The following is a 24664-nucleotide window of genomic DNA, read 5'->3' on the forward strand; positions in this document are numbered from 1 at the left end:
CACAAAGAGGAGGCTAAACTAAAAGAATTTTTTTTTTTCAAATTATCTTTAACTGAAAATTGGAAACCTTTTTTCAATTGATTAGGGGAGGGCCCTTTGGCTCCTATTTGTATCCGCCCCAACGAACACGCTAGTCTTAGTCATAGGTAGCAATTTTATCTAATTTGGCGGGTATCGCTCCGATCCGATTCAATTTTAACGAATTTGAGTAGTAGATAAATGGGTTTGAAACGGATTTGAATAGTATTTTTACTATTTGTATCTGGGTTCAAGGAATCAAATGTCTATTACCCATTATCGGTCTAATAAATACTTAAAATATTTAAAATAATTATTTTTTTAAAAGAAAAATTATATATGATCATTTTTAATTATAACTAATGCTATAATTATATTTAATTTTTATATTATATTTTTATTAAGTCCAAATAATAATTTTATAATCTTTATTTAATTTCTATTTTTAACATTTAAAATAAAAAATATTTTTATTACTACATGGGTATTTAAACGGATAATTATAATTAGATTTAAGATGAAGTTAAATATTAAAAATAAAATTTTAAACAGATGCGAAGAGAGTTCAGATACCTAACTTATATTAGAGTTGGAATTTAGATATTGCTATTTAATTGGATATCCAAACCGCTTTCATCTCTAGTGGCAGGGGTGAGGACCTTCGGACCTTGGCTAGCATGTTCTTCTTTCTTTCCTCGAGAGCATGTTTATAAAGCAAATAACGTTTGCATATTAGATTTGATTTAGGCAAGCAAATAATGTTTAACACATGCTTAATGTGAAAGCAAGAAACGGATGTCAAATGAGTGACGTTTTAAGACTAATTGAAAACGCAAAGTGGATCTTTTAGGCGGCTTTATCACTTTTTATTTTAATATAGAAATTGGTGCTTTAATCATTCTTGTTTTTTAATTCAACACCTTCTTATTCTAAAAGGGTAAAAACGAAACAGAAATTAAAAATAAATAATACAATACGACACCTTATTATATTCAAATATTTCGTTGATCACCACGCAACATAGTACAAACATATAGTTGTGGGCTGATGTTGAAATATTTTATTGATGATCACCCCAATACATTATAAATATTTGTGAGCTGATAATAAAGACGTTGATCATCTATCTGTTTGATTCAGATTCAATTTTCAATATCAGCATTCCGTTATATATAATGTCTAAATATTGACTCTGTCTCTTAGAAGCACCATCCATTTTGTGGACTGCAGGAACGGGCAGCATCTCCCACAGTGTTCGGTTAGATCAATGTGCCCTCGGGGAGTTTCTTAAATTGGAACATCAACATCTGACTGGTAGCCCGAGCCGAAAGGACAATGACTAACACACTTAGTAATCCTTTTTTTTTTTTGTTAAAAAAACATATTACAAACATTTTGTTAAATCTCTCAAAATTTTAATTAACTTTAGATTTTGTTGAAATAACCTCATAAGTAGAGATAATAACGGTCTGATCTCCGCTTAAAATGTATTTCCCAAATCGGAACCCGATTATACATTAAGCACCTAAAATTCATCCCTAGTCCATTTAGAAATTAACCTTTAATACCTGAACTCGATTATAATGACCTCTTTAAATACCCGAACCTGTTTAAATATCCGTTTAGTATTAAAAATATATTTTTTTAAAAAAAATAAGACGTAAGAAAAAATTGTAAAATTATTATTTGGACTTAATAAAAAATATAATATAAATATTAAATATAATTATAGCGTTAGTTATAATTTAAAATGTGTGTATATATATAGTTTTTTTAAAAAAATAATTATTTTAAATATTTTTTGGAATATTAATTAAACGGGTAGCAGGTATCCGAGTCCTCAAATTTGAACCCCATCCGAACCCAATATGGGTAGTAAAAACACTATTTGAATTTGTCCCAAACTCGTTTATTCACCACTCGAAGCCGCCAAAATCGAATCGGATTGGATTGAGTACACGATGGATCTGTAAAATTGCCATCCCTGCTCATAAGCAATCATCAACTCTAAATTACAATATAATAATAAAAACCCAAAACTAATTAAGGTTAGATTAATGCTAAAAAAAATAAATTTAAGCTCAGAGTGGGCATTTTGTCAGTTTATTTAGAAATGAAAGAATGAAATTTTTGTATAAAGAAAATCAAACCAAGTTAAATTATTTATAGAATTGAATCAATTTATTAGTTCTATTTCATTTTTCAATTTTAACTTGCATTTTTTTATCAAATCAGTTTGATTTTATAAATTTTCAAAAATCAATGATGTAATCTGACAATATAATTTCAGCTATTGGATCTACTAAATAATAAAAAAATAAAATGTGTTAATATATTGTTTAACAATATTTCATGACCCATTTAAAAAACAAAATTTCATGAACCAATCATGTAATAAAATATTCCACGACCAATAAGTTCAAAAAAATAAAAAATAAAAACATTCCACGACCAATAGAAATACAAACCTGGAGTTAGGTGTAGGAACTAAGAAGTCATACAAACCGTTTTATGTTTAAAATTATAATTTGCAAGTTCTGACAATTTGTCGCCCATGGCAGACCAGAATCACCAAATTAGTGGAAATAACTATGATTGAAAGGACTTGAACTTGAAACTTTTCACCCCTCATATAAATAAGAAAACCAATCAAACTATCACCTAATTGAAAAAAATAATACATTTTATTTAATTTCGATTTCGATGTATATAGCATGTATTAGATGAACAATCAACACACCAAAATGGATAAAATATAGCAAATTGATTAATTAACTAAGTTTTTTAACCCAGCGGGATTTTGTTGTCTGCTTTCTATTTTATCTATACTATATATAAAAATGGAAATAGGGGGGAATAATGAGATTTTCGATAGCGCTCTTAATGAAATTTAGGATATCCTAAAATATCCTTAGTCATAGCCAATTAAAAAATTATATTTTATTATTAATATATTTATAAAATTATTTTTAAGCCAATCATGTTTTCTCACTTATATTAGGAGTGAGAGATCTCAAGTTCGAATCCTCTTAACCACAAATGTTTTCATCAATTTAATGAGTGTAGGGTTATTTCTTGTTGGATATCCCATAGTATTATTTCGGCCCACTAGGCCTCTTAATGAATTAAAAAAATATTTTTTAAATGAATATATATAGATAATTAAGCATTTAAAAATTTAAATTTTATCTTTGCTAAATTTATTTTTTAATAAATATATTTGATAATGAGACATTTAAAAATACTTGTATATTTTATTTATTAATTATTTAATTCTTTTAGGATGTAGATAAAAAAAAGAAAGAAAATATGTTCTTTTATTAATATTCTTTTTTTCTTTATGTTTGTATGATTTAATTGGATGTATTTTTTTAAAAAAATAAATATAATAAATATAATATTTTTATTAACATTTTTTCTTTATATTTGTAAGATTTGATTGGATATATTTTTTAAAAATTTAAATAGAATTTACATAATTAAAACTGAGATAATAAACAGTTGAAAATTTTAATTTAAAAAATATATATAATATTTTATTGATATACTTATATATCTATATATATTGAAACATTTTTTTGTTAGGTGAGTTTTGAAAGAATTTTATTCTTAATAATTATTATTATTTTCTTTTTCGTTACTGAATAATTTTTAACTACTACTATTTTAATTTAATAAGAAATTTATATCTCCTTGCAATAAATATATGGTCTATTGATGATTAAACGTTTTTAATTTCTTGATATTTTTTCTCTTATATCCTAAATCCGTTTGATTTAAAAGAAAATAATGTTTAGGAAACTGGAAAAAAAATTAGAACTATATAGTTCTATTTTGCTTACTTTTTGGGGTTTCAAGAATTTGTATATATGTGTATATACTCCACTGGGTAAATAATACTGCTACTGTAGCTAAAATAACTTCTATTATTAATTCAAATTATCCTCTCATTTCTTTACTTTTACCTAGCAGTAAAAAAATAATTTATTATTATTTTTCATTATAGTTGTATATAGATATTAATTTGGAGTTAGAGGCAGGAATTGGAGATTGAGTGATGACTTGATTTTTTTTTTGGGCTCCTATTAGGATTTTAAAAATCTGCATTTATAAATTAGGGATTAAAGGATTAAGTCTATGGATTGAGTTGAACTTTATTCTGAGACCACTTGATTATATAAAAAAAGAACTAAGTACATAAGAAGTATTATAGCAAGTAGTTTGTACATCAAAGTGTAATACAAATTAATTACTTGTGATTATTTTTATTCTAAACAAAACTTATGCTTTAATTTTATCTATACTATATATAAAAGTGGGAATAAGGGGGAAAATAATAGGATTACTTATACCGCCTCAATGAAATTTAGAATATTCAAAAATAGCCTTAATCGCAGCCAATCCAAAAATTATATTTTATACCGAGTGTTTGGATGAGTGGTTCGACACTCTTCTCCCTTAAATGAGATCGAGGGTTCAATATTCATGGATAGAGCAAATACTTACCGGAAGCACTTTATCCCTTCTTGGGCCGACTTGATGTGAACAAGATTTAGTTCTAGTCCTATGGGCTCGGGATACTTGTGGTTAAACAAAAAAAAGAAAATTACATTTTATTATTTGATTGGATATAATTTCTAAACATTATTTTTTAAATAAATAAATATATGTAATAAAAAAGAAAAAATATACTCTTCTTTTTTTTATAGTTGTAGGAAAAATTGTCACTTTATTTGCAGATGATATAACATTTCTTTTATGTAATCTTTTTTTTATTACTTAATTAACTTATATATTTATTTTAAATTTACAATTTAGAATAATAGAGAAACAAAATACTTTAATAAACTCATTAATTGTCTAATATTGGATCCTAGCATGATTTGATTTGTAATTTTTATTTATTGACTCAGTTTTTTTTTGTCCATCATAATCAAATTTAATTAAATTATAGCATTCTCAGAGTTATTTTTGAAATTCAAATTGGTAAGGTTTTTTTAATATAATTTATTTCTTATTATATGTTGAGTTCTTAAAAGAGTTTTATTCTTAATAAAATTTTTTATTTTTTATTTTCTTTTTTGTGATTGAATTAATTTATAACCACTATCACTTTAATTTAGTAAGAGATTTATATCTCTCTTGCAATAAATAAATGGCCTCCTGATTAAGCATTTTTAATTTTTTGGATATTTTTCTTTTTTATCTAAATATGTTTGATTTGAAAAAAAATAGTGTTTATGAAATTGAAAAAAAACTAGAACTATATATTTCTATTTCGAGTCATTTTTTGGGATTTCAAGAGTTTGTATGTATGTTCATATATTCCTTTCTCTAATGTACTAGGTAATTGTAATACTATCACAATAACCAAAATGATTACCATTATTAATTTATAGCATCTTTTCATTTCTTTTTTTTTACCTACCAGTAAAAAAAAATTATTATTATTTTTCATTATAGGTATATATAGATATTGATTTGAGATTGAGCGTAAGGGTCAGAGATTGAGTGATAATTTGATTTTCTTTTTGAGCACCTATAAAGGTTTTAAGAATCTGTATTTAGAAAGTAGGGACTGAAGGATTATGTATAAGGATTGGATTGAACTTTATTTTGAGACCACTTTATTATATAAAAATAGAATCAAGTACATAAAAAATAATATTGAAAGAAGCTTATACGACAAAGTCTAATATAAATTAACTAATTGTATTTATTTTAATCTAAAAAAAACATATGCTTTAATATTATATAGATAAAAATTAAAAGAGTATAAAAAATAAAAATATAACAAGTATTGTCAATGGACAACGTACGTCATAAAAAGGACTAATATAGATAAAAAAATGAATACATAACAAGCATAGTCAACTTACTACGCATGTCATAAAAACAGCTAGTTTAATAAAAAGAGAGGATGAATTACTATTTGGTTACTTTCTTACAACATTTCAACCAAAATGGGTAAACTCTAATAAAAATTTATATTTTAAAAAATTAATTTAATAATATGTCTATTTTAACTCCATTTAATTATTATCTACCTAAATTTGAGATTAAGTTCTAAATTTTTTTTTTTTAATTTTGAGATTAAGATTAGTTTGCTGTTATACTGAGGTCCAATTACACAAGTCTCTTATACAACCACTCCAATTACGTTTATTGTTTGAAAATATTTTGTGTGGAAAAAAATCTCATTTAATGTAATTTTAACAATTTTTATGGTTGAAATACTTTTACCATATTTTTCTCACACATTAATTTTTTTAAGAAAATAATTTGGCCATCTTTAACCACTGTAATTATATAATAAAAGTAAAAAATTTTAAAGTTATCAATCTTATAATTTTAGATTTTATAAATATATCTATCTAATATGCAGCTCCATTATTTAATGTAATAATGTTTAATTCAATCTTTTTATTTTACATTTATATCTCTTTACTAAATTAACCCAAAAAAAGTGTGGCCACATAGCCCAAACCTTTTTATATAAAATTTGTATCACCAATTTAATTGGTTAAAAAAATATAAAAATTTAATTAACTTGTAGTTAAAAATATTTAAAATATAAAAAGCAATGTTAAAAAAAAATAATACTCCATATTTGATAAAGTAACTTATTACAGCAGGTTACATGCTACATGTAAGTTGATAAAGAATTCTATACTGATACATAATTTCCTTATTTCTTTACAAAAGCAAAAACCTTTACGATAACACTTACGGGTTGTGACTCAATTTACAATAGAAAGAGATGAATAGTCTTAACTATAATTAAGTTGCAAACTAAATTAGGCAGTCCTCATTAATAGGGTCGGATATAGCGATTTAAAAAAAAAAAAAAAAACCTTTACAATAATTGCCTTCATGATCATAGATATTATTGACCTTTTCATCTAAAGTTAATTATTTGCATGTAAGTGGGGATAAACTTTGGCTTTTAAGTCCATTGGATCTATTATTATATCAGTCTCCATTAATCTTGTTTAGATTGTGTTGGTGTTGAAATGGAACGCAAAGGTGGAAGGATGATCAATTATTAAAAAAATTGAAATAATTTACAGAAGAGAGAGATATAAGGGAGAAATGAAGATGTAACACTCTTAAAATAAGGACATTTTCCTATTTTTATAGGATATTTAACAGGAAAGGTAAAAAATTTGGACGGAAGGGTATACTAGTTTGATGGAAGTAAAATACGTGGAAAACCTAATTTATTGAAAATATGAACATTAGGTGTTATTTTTGACAAAAATACAAGGATAAAATCATAATTCTTTTATTTTAATATTATTTTTTCTTAATCTGTATGAAAATAGAAACAAAACGTATCTTTCTAGAATGCACAAGGGAGTCATAATTATGAATTCACAGTGTTTAAATTGAATCAGCTTGGCATTAGAGAAAACTCATTGAATGATGGAATCATCCTAGAATTAACAAAAGTAATCAAACTTTTTTATTTTAAGAATTATCAGTATTACATTGTTTTTTTTTTTTTTTTTATGGTTTCACCCTCATGTCTTTGCCAACAATTTCTATTGATTAGGTCGCAAAAATTTGATTGATAACAATGTTGAAATTATATATATTATGCATTCTCAAGCAACTCGTTTCAAATTTTATAAGATTCAACTATGACTAATCTACAACTAGAATTATTGGCTAAAAGATCTCTATTTTGATTGGTTTAATTTATAGGTGAGACATATATACTGGATCTAGATAAGTCTAATCCAGAATATAATTAATTTTATTGCAATCATGTAACTTGATTAATTTAATAAAAGTTTACAAATAATTGGAAACATCATTTCTACACGTAATTATTTCAACATTTCATCTGCAAATAAAATCTTGATCTCACCTCAATTTCAATTTATTCATACATTTACAAATAGGAATACCAAAAATTAGAAGAAAGGAAATTATATTGATAAAGATGCATATATATATATATATATATATATATATATATATATATATATATATCTGAAAAACCAATTTGAATACTACATTACTTGAGCACTTCATCTATTAATATAATCCATTTTCTGAAAGAAACAATACAATAAAATATACATAGAATAAGAGGATACAAATACAAATTAGAGTGAAACAATAGAAACAGAAAAAAAAAAAAAAAAAAAAAAAAAAGATAAAGGACTATTGTTTCATGCATGGCACATGCAACCTTACCATATCTTATTATCTTCTCCTTTCCTTTCTCTCCTCATCCCTCTCCTTCAAATCTTCAAAGCTCCAATCTCTTCTCATTCCAGAGCTCCTCACTAATTTTGGTTCATCAATTCCCTTGAATCCTAATATTCCTGTACTATTTAAACGACGATGTTCCTTCTTTATCTTCTTTGCAATTGGCATAGAACTTTTGCCAATTTTCTCATAAGTTGGTGAGCCCAAGTTTCCTGACCAGCTTCTTTCCACCGGTAAACAACATAGTTTTTCACTAGTTGTTTCTCGATCATACTCTGTACCGGAATTATTTCGTTGCATGTTTTGGCAAGCAAGACAATTAAGACTCATGGTTAAAAGATATCCCAGAAAAATTGACCTCTTCAAGGTCAATCTTTTAGGGCTGGTTGATAAGAGATGAATCGAGAGGAGGAAGAAAGAAAGCTAATGTTCATGGAAAAATAAGAAAGAAGATAAAAGAAAGAAATATAAAGTGATAAGTAAATAGATGTTTCTTTATTTAGACTGGTGGTAGTTATTTTTAATAAAACATTCCCAAAGATGGTTAAACCAATTTTCAAATTAGGATTGCCAGCCAATTTGCATTCATTATCAATGGTTTACATCCAACTATTTAATAGCCTCGTAAAACTGGTTTAGTGATATATGACGCTATTCGCTCTATAAAAACAATTAATGATGACTAACAACTTGAACGTATTAGATATTGAAGTCTACCGATTAAAGAAATAATTGTGCTACCTAACTTCCTAATCAGAAGATTGAATGGATTTAACTTTACGATAAAACGCTTCAAGAATTATTGAAATTAAATAAATAACAAAAAAAAATTAAAAATAGAAATTGCTTTGAAATTAAAAAAAAATATATTATATGGTAACATTTGGAATGTAAAATCACAGAGCTTTTGCAAATAAAAGACAACAATTAATATGGATATAAAAATTTATTGATTGTTGTAGTTAAATTTATTCTTGAGTTTGATATTTTGGAGTTTATCATTGAGGGTATTCTTGACTTTATAGAGTAAGCGGTTATCAAATCATCACGTCCTTAATCATTCAGGTGCATAACTTCTTAGTTGCAGTTACCTCTAACGCTCTTGATTTGTAGATCGTGCAAATAGTTTCGTGGTTATCTTCGTTTAACCACCTCCTATTAACTCCTTTGAACTACAAATTAATTAAATAACAGCCTCTAATTTCAAAGGTCAAATTAATTAATTTAAATCTAAATAAATTATAAGTCTATAATTTTAAGCATGTGTTCCATTAAAATCACAGTATGGTGTAAACAAACATAAAAAAACATTTTCATAGGTTCTTATTCTCTTACTTTATTTTATATTTTTCTTTATTTAACATTACTCCCAGCAATTCCATACCTTTTGAATATATGAGACTATTCTCCTTCGAGGTTCTTTACTGTTCATTTCAGTGTTTTTTCCACTGATTGAACTCTTAACTTCGTCGAGATCGTCCATTGAATCAAACATATCTTGCCACGTATCTTACTTAATGCGACCCTAGCTAATTAAATAAATACTCTTGAAAAGGAGAATCTAGCAGAAAGCATGCAATCACGGAAGTACCCAAGTACTCTTGAAGAGAGAAAGAGAGGAATTTAAACAAGAAATAGAAACTTACCTCTAAGTACTCTTGAAAACAATTCTGAAATTTTTGACGCAATTAATCTTATAGAACTCACAATCTTAATTTGATTGTATTCATAAAATGATGAAGAACACGGTCTGTTCTTGAAAGAAAAAAAGAAAAAAAAACGTTTGTTTTGATTAGTCTTAATGTTGGCTGCCGTCCAGCTCTTACAAAATATAAATACGCTAAGCTAAACCTAATTTAGCTATTAACTTAAGCTAGTCCAGGCCTAAACCTAATATGGCCCAAATGGGCTTAATTAAATACAAAGCCCAAGTTAACTAATTAAAACAAACATGACTTAAACATTAACTAATCTAGGGCTGGCTCAACTCTGGAAAATAAGCCCAACCAACCTTATACTAATTATTAAGACTACTAAAAGAATTTAAACAAAAACAGGACAAAATGGGCCAGAGGCCCTACACAACCCATACTTAAACTTATAATGAAATAACATCAGCCTCTTTGCACACCTCAAGCACCATAACAAACTTTGGTGCTTCTTCAAGTTCAATCTCACATCTTGCGTAACTATGATCTTGAAGCTCCAATGAGATTTGTTCTTGAACAAATGCATTCAAGGCTGCTTGTAGCTTGATTGCACGAGCTCTTGTGATTGGCTCAGCAGGTAGAGCTAGAGGATCCTTCATCGGGTTCCCTTGACCTGTATCATTACTTTTTACTATTGCTATCTTTTTCCTTGTGAAAAAAGTATTAATCTGAATATGATTATTCTTTGATCTTATGTATACTCCAATTTGTCCGTCTTTGATGAGTCAGCAAATGGTTGATGGTTTATTTTGTTTATTTGTATAAATTGTGATTTGTGGTGTTGGCTTACTAATTCAAAGTGTAATATTTCCTTTATTTTAATTAGTTTGTGTTCTAGTAGGTTGTTAAAGTTTTGGAAGATTGATCCATTCCCTCATTTTTTATTTTATTGCATAGATTATATTTAGGGGCATAAGTGATTTAATAGATGTTCATTGACCATTTGTTTTGCAAGTGCTAATCTATTAATTACTATTTTCATTGTTACTTAGTACAAAAGTATATTTCATTTAAAAAATAATTTTTAAAACGTTTAATTATGTGTATTTATATATTTGAAAAAATATGTTTACAAAATATTCAAATCGTATCATAGAAACATAAAAAAATATATTAAAATAAAATGAAGATATTTGAAACTTCTACCGTTGGATTAAATTATAAATGGAAAATTAGTTAATGGATGTACAAGTGAATTAAAAAAAATACGTATTTTTATTTTTCTCCTTAAATCACAGTTTTTTTTTTTTTTTTTTTAAATGGTACACGATTAGATTCAGTAGAGATGGTTTAGGACGGCCAAAGAATCAAGCAGTAATATTTATTTCTCTTCCTTAAGCTTTGTGACTCTAAATTCATTTCAAGCACCATTGCCCATAAAACTTTCTGTACTCCCTCTTCATGCTAATGTCAAACCCACCAGCCATCATCTCCTTAAACTCCAAAGATTGAAAACCAGAACTACCCTTGATGAGAAAGAGCAAAATGCCCCTAACCCACTTCTTATCCAAGAAGAAGAAGTGCAGGCTAGAAGCAACTTAATATGTATTTTTCCTCTTCTTATTTGATTTCTTGATATCATTTGGAAATACTTCAATTGATTCCGGTAATTTCTTGTAAATTATGTGGATATGTTGGTTTAAGAGGTAGAGAAGAGTGTGAAAGTGTCAAAGGAATAATGCAAAGACAAGAAAGGTTGCAAAAGAGGAGGGTTCGTCAGCTCTGTTAGTGATTGAGAAGGCTAAAATTGATCCTTCTGGGTTTCTTGATACACTTGGTGGGTCCCAATCCCCTGGAAGAACTTGGATGCTTGTTTTCACTGCTGAGGTTAATTTAATTTAATTTGTTCCTGGTTGGTGATTTTATCTATATCATTAACTTGTGCTTATTAATTTTTCTTTTCCTTTGTCTGATTTATAGAAGCAATTAAAGGGTGGAAGATACGTCCCTCTTACTGCTGTTCAGAGATTTGATGGTGCTGTAAGCTCTCTTTAGCCTTATTATGAAATTATTCTTGTTTTTTGTAATTAAAACAATGATCTTTGGTTTAGTAGTATCGGAGTAATCGACAGAAATATACTATTAACCATGCAAATGTAATAGTATGGTTTAGATTTTTTTTTTTTTTTAACAATTATTTCTATCTATTTAATTAGAAATTTGCATTAAATGAATAAAATTTTCAGTATATTTTATAATAATAATATTAGTACATTTTGTATGTATCTAATTGGACTGAGTAGAGAATGATTATTTTATATTAACTTTTAAAACATATTCTGTAGAACATTAGAAATAAGATTTATGTTCTTAATGTTGATTTAATTAATATGAGCAAGTATACATGGCTTTGTGCTTTAATTCATTAAAGAGTGAGTTTCATTTATCGGGACAATAATTCTCAGTGAATTGGGCAAAAACAATTTGTGTTTGTGAAATATTAATTAATGATAAAATTCATGTCTCGGTGTAGAGAATCATGATGCATTTTAAGTAAGCTTATAATGTTTCATTATGTAAATCTTGCAGGTAGATGCTTAATCCGACACATGAAATAAGTTAAGCAACAATCTTAAAGATTAAAATTGTTATTTAAATAAATTGTCAGTAATTTATTTTATTTGACAAACATCTGTAATCTTTAATAAGGAGTTTAATCATAAATTTTTAGTGGAATAATTAATGATTAATTATAATAAGAATATATTGGTCATGTATGGGTTCTTATTATAATTTGTGGCCTTATTAATTTATTCATACGGTCCATACTGTACCTTAATTTTTTGGATCGTACGTGGATTATGTATTTTAAATAATTAATAGATTAATTTTTTAATTAAAATTTTATTTATTAATTTTAATTAAAAAGGGATAATCTGTTTTATTTAAAATATTAATCAGGTTAGTAACAGAATGATCAATCTTATCGTTTGCCTCCCAAACGGATAAGAGATATTATTTGTGATTTTCTTTTGGAAGAAATAATAAGCAATTATTTCGCTTTTGGACCTTAAACTAATCCATTGGAACTTCTAAATTAAAATTCAAGAACAATTTTTTTTTTTTTTTTATTGTAAAAGCATAATGATTATATTTCCGAAATGAAAATTCTGTCAAAATTTTCTCAATTCCCTTCTGTGAAAATTGGAAATGATTAGGTGATATTAGCTTTTCTGGGCCCATGCTTTGTGCAATTAAAACCTTACTGTTGTTTTTGTTATCATGTTTACGAATTTCCTCTATTTCTCCCTTTCTTAAATACTTATCTGGATACACAATTCAATTATATTCATTTCGTTTCATTTTCAAATATTCTGAAGGATTCTTTGAGTATGAACTTTCCCTTGTTTTCACCTTTTTCCATTTGTAGAGAATAATCAAAATTTTCAACTGCCTATATCAACTTTTTTTTTTTTTTTTTTTACAGCAAAATTTTTAATTTTATTAATTAAAATTTTTAATTTGCAACGCTGACATCTTCCATAAATCTATATCCAGCTGACAAAATTTTCTGAGGAGAGCACCCCTTTCTTGGCCAGATGAACTGCAAAGTGATTTTTTTCCCTGTTCACATGCTTACAACAAAAAGAAGTTGGAGATGCAGGAAGAGAACGAAGCCTATTGAACTTATTCCACCATCTCCATGGAAGATTGACAGTTTGAGTTACCCAACTAAAAACTAACTTAGAATCCATCTAAAAAATAATTGGATAATTCCAAAATTTTGAACTTGCGAAAATTTCTACTGCTTTTAACAATGCAAAAAACTCAGCTGTATTTGACTCCTCCACACCAATTGATTCATAAAACACACATATCACATATCCTTGAGAGTTTCTTAGAACTCCACTGATGCCTGTTGGCCCGGGTTTCTCCAAAATTGAACCATCTGAATTGAACTTCAATGAACCTTTAACTGGATTAACCCAATAATTTAAACGATACGACAATGACAATGGTGCCCGAGGAGGCTTGAAACTTGACACTGTAAGAGGAAACATACAACAATCACGTAAACAAAAAGGGAGAGATGGATCTTTCATCTTTATAATTTCAAAGCTACTAATCTGAATTTTTTCAAAAATGCTCTCAACTTGTAATTATTCATTTGAGAAGACAGCTTTATTCCTGCATAGCCATATTGACCGAAATGTTAAGAAGTAAATAATGATCCAAGCAAATTTAATGCCCTTAATGTCTACTAATTCATTCCATTGCCAACCCAAATTTATAATAGATCATGGAATCACAATTACCACATCCCACCAATGAAATACATAATTCCATACTTTGTTAACAAAAGAACAATGGAGCAGAAAGTGATTTGTGATTCTATCGAAACCTCACACAAGGGACATACACACTCCTCCAAATTAACAAAATAGCTCCTCTTGAATAAATTTTCTTTGGTTGGGATCCTATCAAGGAAAACTTTCCAAACAAAGAGAGCTATTTTTGGAGGGATGCCGTTAACCCACACCAATTTGAAATTAAAATTTGGGTCTTGAACTCCTGAAACAGTATACATTTTTTACTGAAAAATTTATCAAAGATCCAGTCCAACCAACTATGTTAGAGACAGAAACATGACTTTTGTTACTTAAATTCTTTATTTATAGTTCAGTGGTAGATAGTTATTATGAGTTCATTTTCGATTTCCAGGGAAAAAGAATTGAAAATGGAGTATATCTTGGACCAATTGGATGCTTATAAAATTTGAAGGCAGATTTACATGGAAGAAGAGGATACTTGCCATCATTTTCGAGCGCATTCGAATCAAAGAGAGACCTAAATCTTCTGCTGCTGTTGAAATCTAACTCTCAGTAGGCTGATTCTTGTGTTGAAGCCATTGATAGAGACGTTGATTTTGTCAATTCTAGAAATATAAAGAGATTAGTGGCCAAAGAAGTATAGAATTCTGTTATTTTGAAAGAAAAATCAAAAATAATGATTCTATAATCCAAAGAATTAACAACTAGTTTTATGTATTTTTTATTATTGAATTAGAACTAAAAGACTGTATGTTTATTTCTCATGTATTTTCTTTTTTTTTTTTTTTTTTAATTATCAGAACTATATTTTTTAATTACAGTCCCATGAAGTGAAGACCATGATTTCATTATTCATGTGGTCTACCTGTCTGTATATTTAGAAACTGATGGTACATGAAGGTGTTCGATTAAGAATCTTATCTTTAATACCTGTCTATATATTGATGTTATTGAACCGGAAGGTTCGACTGAGTTTAATACGGTTCAACCAAATTCTTTTATATAATATTTTTAAATATATTTATTAAATAAAATTAAAAATATATGTTATGAAAAAACTTTGATCTCAAATAAAAAAACAGTTTCAAATTTGGCTTTTACAAAAAGAATAAAATTAGTCAATAATTTTAAACAAAAAGAACAAAATACAACTAAAATTAATACTAAATAAATTAATTAATTACTATAAAATATCTTATTATTTTTCACATATGGCTTTAAAGTTAGGCAATTTAATTATTTTAAGGGAAAATAATTATTTCATCCATGAGGTTTTACAAAATTAATTAACTCATCCTTATATTTTTTACTATTAGATATTTGCATTACAAAAAAAAGTGATAAAAGTAGACGAGGATTAGGGACAATGAAAATTATTTGTCTTCAAAATCCATAACCCCTTGGAATTAGGAAACAATTTTAAAAATTATCCTTTTTTACGATAATAAGATACAAAGGGGAAAATTTGAGTTTGTTATGTTTTCTTACTCATATTTTAATTAGAAATTGAGATAACAGTTGCACCAATAATAAATAACAATTTATGTCTCCGATGCTAAGGACAAGTACTGTCATTAAGTTTGGAAACGATTGATGTCCCATATGGGAGATGGGATAACTTCTATCCCCCTGTACTAATAAAAAGTATTGTCATAAATTTTGAGAACAACTAACGTCCTATTTAGAGATACAACTTATGTATTGTATATTAAGGATAATTATTGTCATCAATTTTGGGGACGATCGACGTCCTATATGTAGTGAATACAACTTCCGTCTCATATACTAAGAACAATTATTCTCATCAATTTTGAGGACGACAAACATTCCATATGAAGGGGATAACTTCCGTCTTCTATATTCATAATAAGTATGCCATATATTAAAACGAGGAAAACTAATCATTAAAATGCGTCGTTTGGTGGAATGATTTGAAGAGTTGGAAGAACTCTTGGGCACGTGCTCGCTTAAGGGCCTAATAACCATTGAATTTAATCATTTAAATTCAATCAAACCATGTACAAAAGATTTAAAGAGTTTGTTTAACCAGTCACTTTGAAAGCTTATCAATTTTTTCAAATTCACCTTCCAATGTTTTATTTATGATTGATTTCTTATTAAATTCACAAATTATATTATGCTAATACTTTAATTATAGTAGATTTAGTTTATGTTTGAAATTTAGGAGACGAGTCCCTTTCTCTATTATTTGCATTACTTTGAAATTATTAATGAAATCCTAGTATATTATATTAAAAAATAAAAATTTTGGCAAACGATATATGAATTGCGTCAATTGAGTTTTATATAAGTTGAAAATATTAATGTTTGATTCACTTGAAATAATGAAAAAAAAAATTCTTGTTATTGAAAAATTAATATTTGATAGGACAAATACTATTAAGTTTGATTTAATAAAAGTGGCAGCTTGGGCTGTATGATATTATCAACCCATCAGAAATAATTCTGCCTGTTGTTATTACAGGAACACTATTGTTGAAGACAATTTGAGAATTGTTTCTAAAATCAACGATTAAGAAAATAATTTTAATATATCTATATTCTTAGATTGAATATTTAGATATTAATATTTTTATTGAATAAAATTTTCTATTTTAATTTTTTCATAAAACATTTCGTTTAAATATATTTAATTGAAAATTATAATAATAAATTTCTAAGAAATTTGAATTCAATTTTACCAATAAAAATAATTATTGGTTGGAAAAAAATAGTGATAATGACTTTACCGATAAAATTTTATAATTACCGATAGACTTTCTGAATTTACCTACAAAATTTTCTGAGGGTAATCTTGATTTTTTTTTTTTTTTTTTTTATAGTGCACAATCTTAGATATTGACCATTGTAGCATCCCAAGAGGGGTGAATTGGTTAATTAAAATGTTCAGGAAACCTTAAATTAAGAGCAATTGGAAATCAAGAAAAAAGAAGGTAGAATCAAAGAACACATATGCCTATATCATCTTTTTATTTTATAAATACTTGGGTATAATCTAAAAGATTTAATTTAAAATTATTAAAGAATGATCATTAAGAGTATTAATGGGTCAGTTAGATGTATTCTTGTTTAAGTGGATTAAATCCTTTATGCACTTCTTAATTGATGATGATGATACGCTAGTGTGAACAAGGAGCAGGAAAGAACACAACGTTTGAGGCTTGTTCTTCATACCTTATAGGACCATTGACTATGGGCAAAGTTCTTCAAGTGTCACATTCCTTGAACGTATAGACAATCCAAGGATGGGGTAAGTGTCGATTAGAAGGACACTAAGCCAGTAGTTCATTGACCCAGACCAACATATGTCTCAAGTGATTATATTAAACGGGATTGATTAGAATACTCACATATACCCTACCTGAGTATACCAAACCAGTTTAAATGGATAGAGTAGTAATGGATAGAGCAGTAAAACATTAAACGGGTTTCAGACGAGTATCGGCACTAACATTCCAAATATATCCATATGGATACCCACACTGTTTTCATCATCACGAGCATCGGTATTAACATTCCAAATATGGATATCGGTACTAACATTCCAAATATATCCATATGGATACCCACACCGTTTCCATCGTGCAGCTATTCCTTGTTTAGTAGCTACTTAAAGTACATCTCTACAAAAACAACACTCTTTAGGATTTCATTAATTCCTAAAATTAAAGATAAAATGTGCTCCTAGACCCAATAGGGATGATTATGGATTGAATTCAGATTGGATTATGCAAAATCCATATCCAATCCGTGAGTGAGTATATTTATACATCCATATCCATATCCACATCCACTGCACTCGGATTTGAATTGGATGTCGGAACGGATCGAATCAGATTTTATCTGTTTTTATTATAGTTAAAAGAAAAATAAAAACAAAACAATTATTTAATAAAAATTTATATTATTTATTGTGCTTGAAAATACAAAAATTCTTAACAATAATTGAAATATTCTATATACTATGACAATTAGAAGAAACTTTAAAAATTATTAAGCGCAAAAAAAATCATGCTAGTGACTATCATGTTCGATTTATATTCTTTTGTTTGAAATAGAGATTAAAAAAATTATAAAAATGGTGAAAGAATTGGAGATAATGATTTAAAACTTATACATAAATGGAAAAGAAAGAAGAGAAGAATAGAGACAACTGCACATCTAAAATTATAATCAATAATTTTAGAAATATAAAAAAAATAAAATTATCTTTCGCGGATAAAATTCGGATTAAATTATGCCATATCCGTATCTGATTCATATTTGCGCAGATTTTATTTTAAAAATCCACATCCGATCCACCACTATTCAGATCAGATTTTATCTGCTCCATTTAGATCGGATCGGATTAGAGCGGATATCCTATCTGCTCCATTTAGATCGGATCGGATTAGAGCGGATATCCAACGGATAGGATCATTTGATCATCCCTCAGACCCCGTGTTTATCTACAAACATTTTTAAGCGTCTCAGTTAATCTCAACACACTGCAGAAACTGATATTCTCCGTCAACATCAAAAGTTCAAAATATAAGAAATAGGGTCAGGATCTGCAGCTACCACTGAATGCTTCAAATCCATCAAGTTAGCACCAACTATTTTCTTCCATCAAAAAAGTCATGCAAATAATACACTTCTTTAAAGCAGACGACAAGATCTCATCTTTAGACCAACCACACCTTAATTCTGAGTTGCCAATCTGATTCACATAACAGGATAATTGGAAGTAACAAGAGCATTAAAATGCTTCTCTGTTCTAGAACAGAATCCCATATAAAATAACCTCTTTGATCTCATTGCAGAACAATCAATAGGTTATCAATAACAGCTACACAGCATACTGTGGCATTTCAACTACTCTAAAGACCAGTAAATTAGGATGACTAATCTTTCCACATCTTATAGCTTATCAGAATTTAATTGATCATGCAAGCATCAAATAGGAAAACACTCTTTTGGAACTTATAAACAAATACAGTTAACAGTTTCATACCTCTTCTACAGTTCCATACCACATAGATTCACGTGGGTTGTCACCAGAAGCCGCCAATTCTGTTTCCAAGAAAGTGCAATTTGTAACCCCAGAAAAACCATAGTCTTTCCTTGCTGTTCTTGATAAACATGGTTTCTCCAATTCCCAAATAACCAAAATTGTTAAGTCATACCCAACTCTTCCTTTAGCCTTTTGTGGCCCAAACCTTGCAAACCAGCTACGCTAAAAAAACAGTTAAATATGACTTAATAATTTTGATTATTTGGGAATTGGAGAAACCATATATGTTGAGAAGAGCAAGGAAAGAGTATGGTCTTTCTAGGGTAACAAATTGCACTTTCTTGGAAACAAAATTGGCAGCTTCTGGTGACAACCCACATAAATTTATGAGGTGTGAAACTGTAAAAGAGGTTTTCTTTCAATTGTCTTTGATTATTTATTGTTGTATAATTATCTGATGACAAAGATATGGTAATAATAGCCGGTGCAAATTAAAGAAACAACAAACAATTGTTAAGCCTTTTCAAACTTTGCATGCAGAGAATCCTCCTCCTGGCTAAGTTGAGCATGCGTTTCTGGGCTTCTGCTGAGCAGGCTGGTTTTCTTCAACATGGAGTGTAGGAGGAATTGGTGGCCTCACTGCAGCAACAGTTGGTTGCATGGTCCAATCATGACTGGTGATGATCATGAACCTACAAAGTTTTATTTTCGACTTTAAAAAGTGAAACCACAACGAAAGAAAGATGAATCAATGAAAGAAAGAGGAATTGAGCTAATTTTGTAAGAAGATTAACATGATGACATGATAAGAAGATTATCAGGATGATAGTATATGATTGTCAGGTGAAATGAGAATGCATTGATTTCCATTAAACAATTTGTCAATGCAAAAACTCTGATAATTTGTTGAAAATACAGGTAAAGCTTCGACCGGCATTATTGGAAAGACAATATTTTATGCCAAATAATATCAAAATTAATACTAATACTAAGAAATACTAAAAGTGAAGTTCCTAGCAAGACATTCTCTTGCCAGTCCTTTCGGTTAATTATGTGCACTTTCAAATATAAGAAAAAGTGTTGATCACTAAAAGAATTGTTAACATAAAAGCCGTCATAATTTGTGGAAAGGTAAAGCTTCAGCCTGCATTATTGGAAAAATATCATAGGAATAAGAAAAAACGGGCAAGACAATTTCAAAATTAATGCTGAGAAATAGTAAAAGTACAGTTTATTTCCTAGCAAGCTATGCTTTTGCCAACCCATTAGGTTAAATAACATACACTTTCAAAATAGCAACAACATCCAAAGCTCCATCGCGTGAAGGGTAAGGCTTACACAAACAACAAGCTGCAACAAAGAAAATTACCTGTGGCTATTCTCATAAAGATTGCATATTTTACTTTCATTGTCTATCTTAAGCAATTCTTATTCATGAACCCATCTCTAAGCTATGTAGTTAAACTTCTATGGAAAGAAGAAAGGAATAAGTAATCTACCTCTTGGCAGCCTCCAACTCAAGAAGAGATTGCATGCCTGTTTGCCAGTAAACTTTCCTTCTCTATCTGTCTATCTAAAAACTGAGAAAGTAATCAAGTAAAATAAAGTAAGTAATATATTGAGGGGAAAAAAAAAGATACACAACAATGAGTTTATCCCAATGCTAAGAAACAGAATCATGCAAAGCATCCTACAGAATAAAAACTATAACTGAAAACACGATGAAGTAGAACTTTTACAGAATTAAAGTTGCATGAACTGTGTCATCTTGTAAAGTGCTCAGAGGAAAAACAATTAGACAGTCAGACATTCTATTTCCTCAATTTGATAAGTTGTTTATGATGAAATGAACAGCCAGATAATTTAGCATCACATTCTGACCAAAAAACAAAGATATCTTTATCCAAAAAAAAAACAACCATTATCAATACTAATGGCCAAAATCATATGCATTTCCCTGATGGCACAATGAAATATTAAGCAAATAGCAAAGGATCAATGGGTAGTTACTCATCATCAGCATATGCCTGTTCAAATTTCTATTAAAAGAAAAATGGCCATCTTCATCTAGTTACTCATTTTGCAGAGAGTTTTAGTTTAGTGTATCATTGAGTAGTCACATTTACTAGCAATGATCTAATGAATCCACAATTTGAACTAAAAAAAAAAAAAAAAAAAAAAATCATAACTAAATGTCTCTGTATAAAATTTAAAGAACAAGGCATGAGACAAAGCTAAGTTACCTCAATTACTTTATTTTGCAAACAAGATCACATCAGAAAAGTATGCAAAGACATAGAAGCAATTTTAAGAGAAGACACATGTTGCTTCTTCAAAGTGTGATCAAGTACAAAAATAATGAGAAAATTGTTTTCACATAAGATACCAAATGGCAAATTTTACCAAACAGGATGTCAAACCAGTAGTCTTAGATAAACCAAAATTATTTTGCTTTAGAAACACTACCAAGGAAAAGAAAGCAAAACAAACCAAAACAGTTTTCTAGATGACAAATGTGATGGCTGAGCCAGAAGATCAATAAGATCATGGAGATAACCAAAAGAAAGCTCACCTAGTAAAATTGGCATGCTTGCATGTAGTCCATATTGTTTATGTCATCAATTCACACTTTTTTATCAGTTCCTCAAGACTTGACTGGATATACTTTGGCATGCTCCAGCAAAAACTGAGGAAAAGTGGACTTGCAGTCAAGTTCATGATTTCTCCACCAACTAGCTATGTATTATAGAATACCTTGAGAACATCAGCAGCAGCGTAACAACTGCCTGCTAAAATTCCATTTTCACATCCTGTGAATGACCAAGAAATATTTAGCTTAATCACAACAAAAACCTTTTTCTTATGCAAATGATGAGAAACTTAAATGGGAATAGTTCATCCCCAAAACAATCAAATTATGGCATTCAAACCAATACAGTAATAAAAGCAGAAAGTGGACAGAACTCTGCCAAAGTCCATAAATGCCTTAAGATATGGCCTCTTCAATAGTTAATTTAGAGGCTAAACCTCCTGTCTGTTTGAATTTCTCCTCATATTTCGCTAATGCCTCAGTCTAGCATTCAAGTTAATCCAGTTAATCTTAGTGTAGAAAACTTTGAAATGGAAAATTTAAGCCAAATCTTCATGATAGTTAATAGATGGAGATAACTCATATTCTATTAACAGCCACCCCTTCTGTTACCCAATTAAGTCGATTGTCACAAGGAATTTTGTGTAAAATATGAACAAAAACTACTAGTAATAAGGCTTAAACAACCTAAGATCAAATAACACATATTAAATACGAAAAGAACAAAGATCCAGCACAAACATTTCAATCCAGATACTTATCTGGATCTTTTACCCACAAAGGTTCATAACTAAGAGAAGATTTGAAAAAAAACAAATTTCCTGCATCTTAAAACAATAAAACTCAATTTTATGCTCGGAATCAGCTGTTCCTTTCCAATTCTTCAACATTCTATCAAAAAGAGCTAGAAAAGTCAACACACATAAAAATCTCCTAAAACAGACACTTTATTTCAACTCAAGATGGAACATCCACATAACATGATTCATTTCAAGATGTTTAAATAATAGTAGTAATTCTTCTCTACAAAATAACAATAGATAATTGCTTGACTAGAGTCCCCTTGTTGAATTCAAAAAGAAAAATCCTAGAATAGTCACTGATTGACGTTCATATACCTGCATCTGTGTCCACTCATCTGTCGGTGACGTCCTTGTAGAAAACCAATACATGATTGATTCGTCTCCATTTGACAGTAGCTATTCAAATAGCGTAAGTTTATTCGGAGCCATAAATCTGAAAGGCCAAAATCATATGTTTAAGTGAAATTGGGGGAAAAAGTGCAAAACCTAACTTTCAATTGGTTGAATTAGCCATATTAAGATTGAAAAAAAAAACTGAACTTCCATATACTCAAATGAGAACTAAAAAAATAATAATTAAACAAAAGAAGAGTGAACAAAACCTCATCAATTTGGGTCTTGCATACAAATCCTTAGATCTATGTATTGGTGGCGGCTAGGGTTTACAATTGCTAGATGGACATCACGAGGCGGCCATGGATAGCGTAGGGTGACCGCTCACAACACATATCAGATCCTCAAAAATTTAGATACATATACGACATATATAAAAGGCTGAATGACTAATGAGTGGGAAGGACTCAATTCAGCAACAGATTACACATGCAACCCACGTGAGAAGTGGACCTAATCTCAATTCCAAATCTCAAAAACTATTTATGGAGTACTTTTTTTAGAAGGGAAAGTACTATTTAATCTCTAAGTTTTAACTTAATTCACTACTTTCGTCCCTAAACCTAATAAGCAGTCTCCAAGGTTTGATCCCGTCAAACAAATTCATCTTCTATGTTCAACATTAGTCAACTAGATAAAGTGAAGTCTGAAGGAAGAGAAGAAAATTTAAACACAAAAATTGACTTACTTAATTAGCTAAATCCTTTAAACTAAACGAATCGTCAATATCGCCGATTACTATTCTTGGTTACTTCTCCACCATCATTATCTCCTCTTGCTATGAAAGAAAGAAAAAAAAAAAAGCAATAGAGATGGATCCTTATCTAATCCTTTCTAGTTTATTGGGTGATATCCACCATTTTGTTTCTTCTTCTTTGCAATTCTAAATCTCTCCAATCCTTTCTTCTTCTTTTTTTATTGTACTCTAAATTTACTCAAATCGAGAGTCTCTTTAAATTGACCACTTCAGCTGGTTATGGACTTCTTAACTTCTATCTGACTTTCAAAGTCAACTCAAATCTAGATAACTTGCGCATTACTATGTCTATTTTCCCATTTGATTTTTGTAGAAAATTAGATTTTTTTTTAAAAAAAAATTGGGCCTAATTCAATTTTTAAATTGTAAGTCTATTTTCCATGACATTATATAATTCAAAGCTTGATTTCTTTCTCTTTTTTTTTTCAATTTCTTTTTGTTGTTGAGAGGGAGGCCCAGCAGATTACAATTTTCCTTTTTTTTTTTTTAATCAATTCTACAGACATCTAAGCTTATATAATAGAGTCCTCAATTTTAACAGCTATAAGCATAACCGGCTAAACAATTATTCCGCCCTCGAACTTTATCAAATTTGTCAATTAAACCCCTTTTCAAACATTATCCTATTGAGACCTTGAACTTCAACGTGAAACACATACGCCCCTTTTGATGAAACTTTGACAGAACATGCAAGTACTTGACAAAACGAGCGAGTGAGGCGTTAAGTGTCCATTAACCATCAAAATGGCGCCATATCATGACTGTTTGTTTACCTTAGTCACTTATAAACCTCATCTCCCTCCACTATGAAAACAACATTGTTTTTCAAGTATTTGAATCCTAATTCATAAGACACGACGATGTTTTCTTTATTTGCGTTAATAGTGAA

General features: G+C 28.8%; 1 protein-coding gene, 1 long non-coding RNA gene and 1 pseudogene across 4 annotated transcripts; 1 reads left to right on the forward strand and 2 right to left on the reverse strand.

Moving 5' to 3' along the window:
- Positions 1 to 8057: 8057 nt before the first annotated feature.
- On the reverse strand, positions 8058 to 8688 carry LOC105637409 (uncharacterized). The gene has a single exon (XM_012220859.4). It carries the CDS (start codon positions 8566 to 8568, stop codon positions 8233 to 8235), a length of 336 nt encoding a protein of 111 aa, XP_012076249.1. The 5' UTR covers positions 8569 to 8688; the 3' UTR covers positions 8058 to 8232.
- Positions 8689 to 11126: 2438 nt separating this feature from the next.
- On the forward strand, positions 11127 to 14764 carry LOC105637410 (uncharacterized; annotated as a pseudogene). Its single transcript, XR_016318711.1, has 5 exons — positions 11127 to 11138; positions 11231 to 11467; positions 11594 to 11774; positions 11868 to 11927; positions 14610 to 14764. The product of XR_016318711.1 is annotated as an uncharacterized LOC105637410 (transcript).
- A 4415-nt stretch (positions 14765 to 19179) lies between these two features.
- Positions 19180 to 23961, reverse strand: LOC105637397 (uncharacterized). Of its 2 annotated transcripts, none has more exons than XR_001047010.4 (5): positions 23707 to 23961; positions 22941 to 23058; positions 21805 to 22042; positions 20732 to 20812; positions 19180 to 19924 (listed from the first exon to the last, which is right to left on the reverse strand). It is a non-coding gene; the product is annotated as an uncharacterized LOC105637397 (long non-coding RNA). The 2 variants fall into 2 exon arrangements; XR_001047009.4 differs by lacking the exon at positions 23707 to 23961 and adding an exon at positions 23228 to 23632.
- Positions 23962 to 24664: the final 703 nt, after the last annotated feature.

The sequence above is a fragment of the Jatropha curcas genome, chromosome 11 (assembly GCF_041381405.1).
Source record: "Jatropha curcas cultivar XTBG-Jc1 chromosome 11, XTBG_Jcur_1.0, whole genome shotgun sequence".
In the NCBI taxonomy this organism is placed as follows: domain Eukaryota; kingdom Viridiplantae; phylum Streptophyta; class Magnoliopsida; order Malpighiales; family Euphorbiaceae; genus Jatropha; species Jatropha curcas.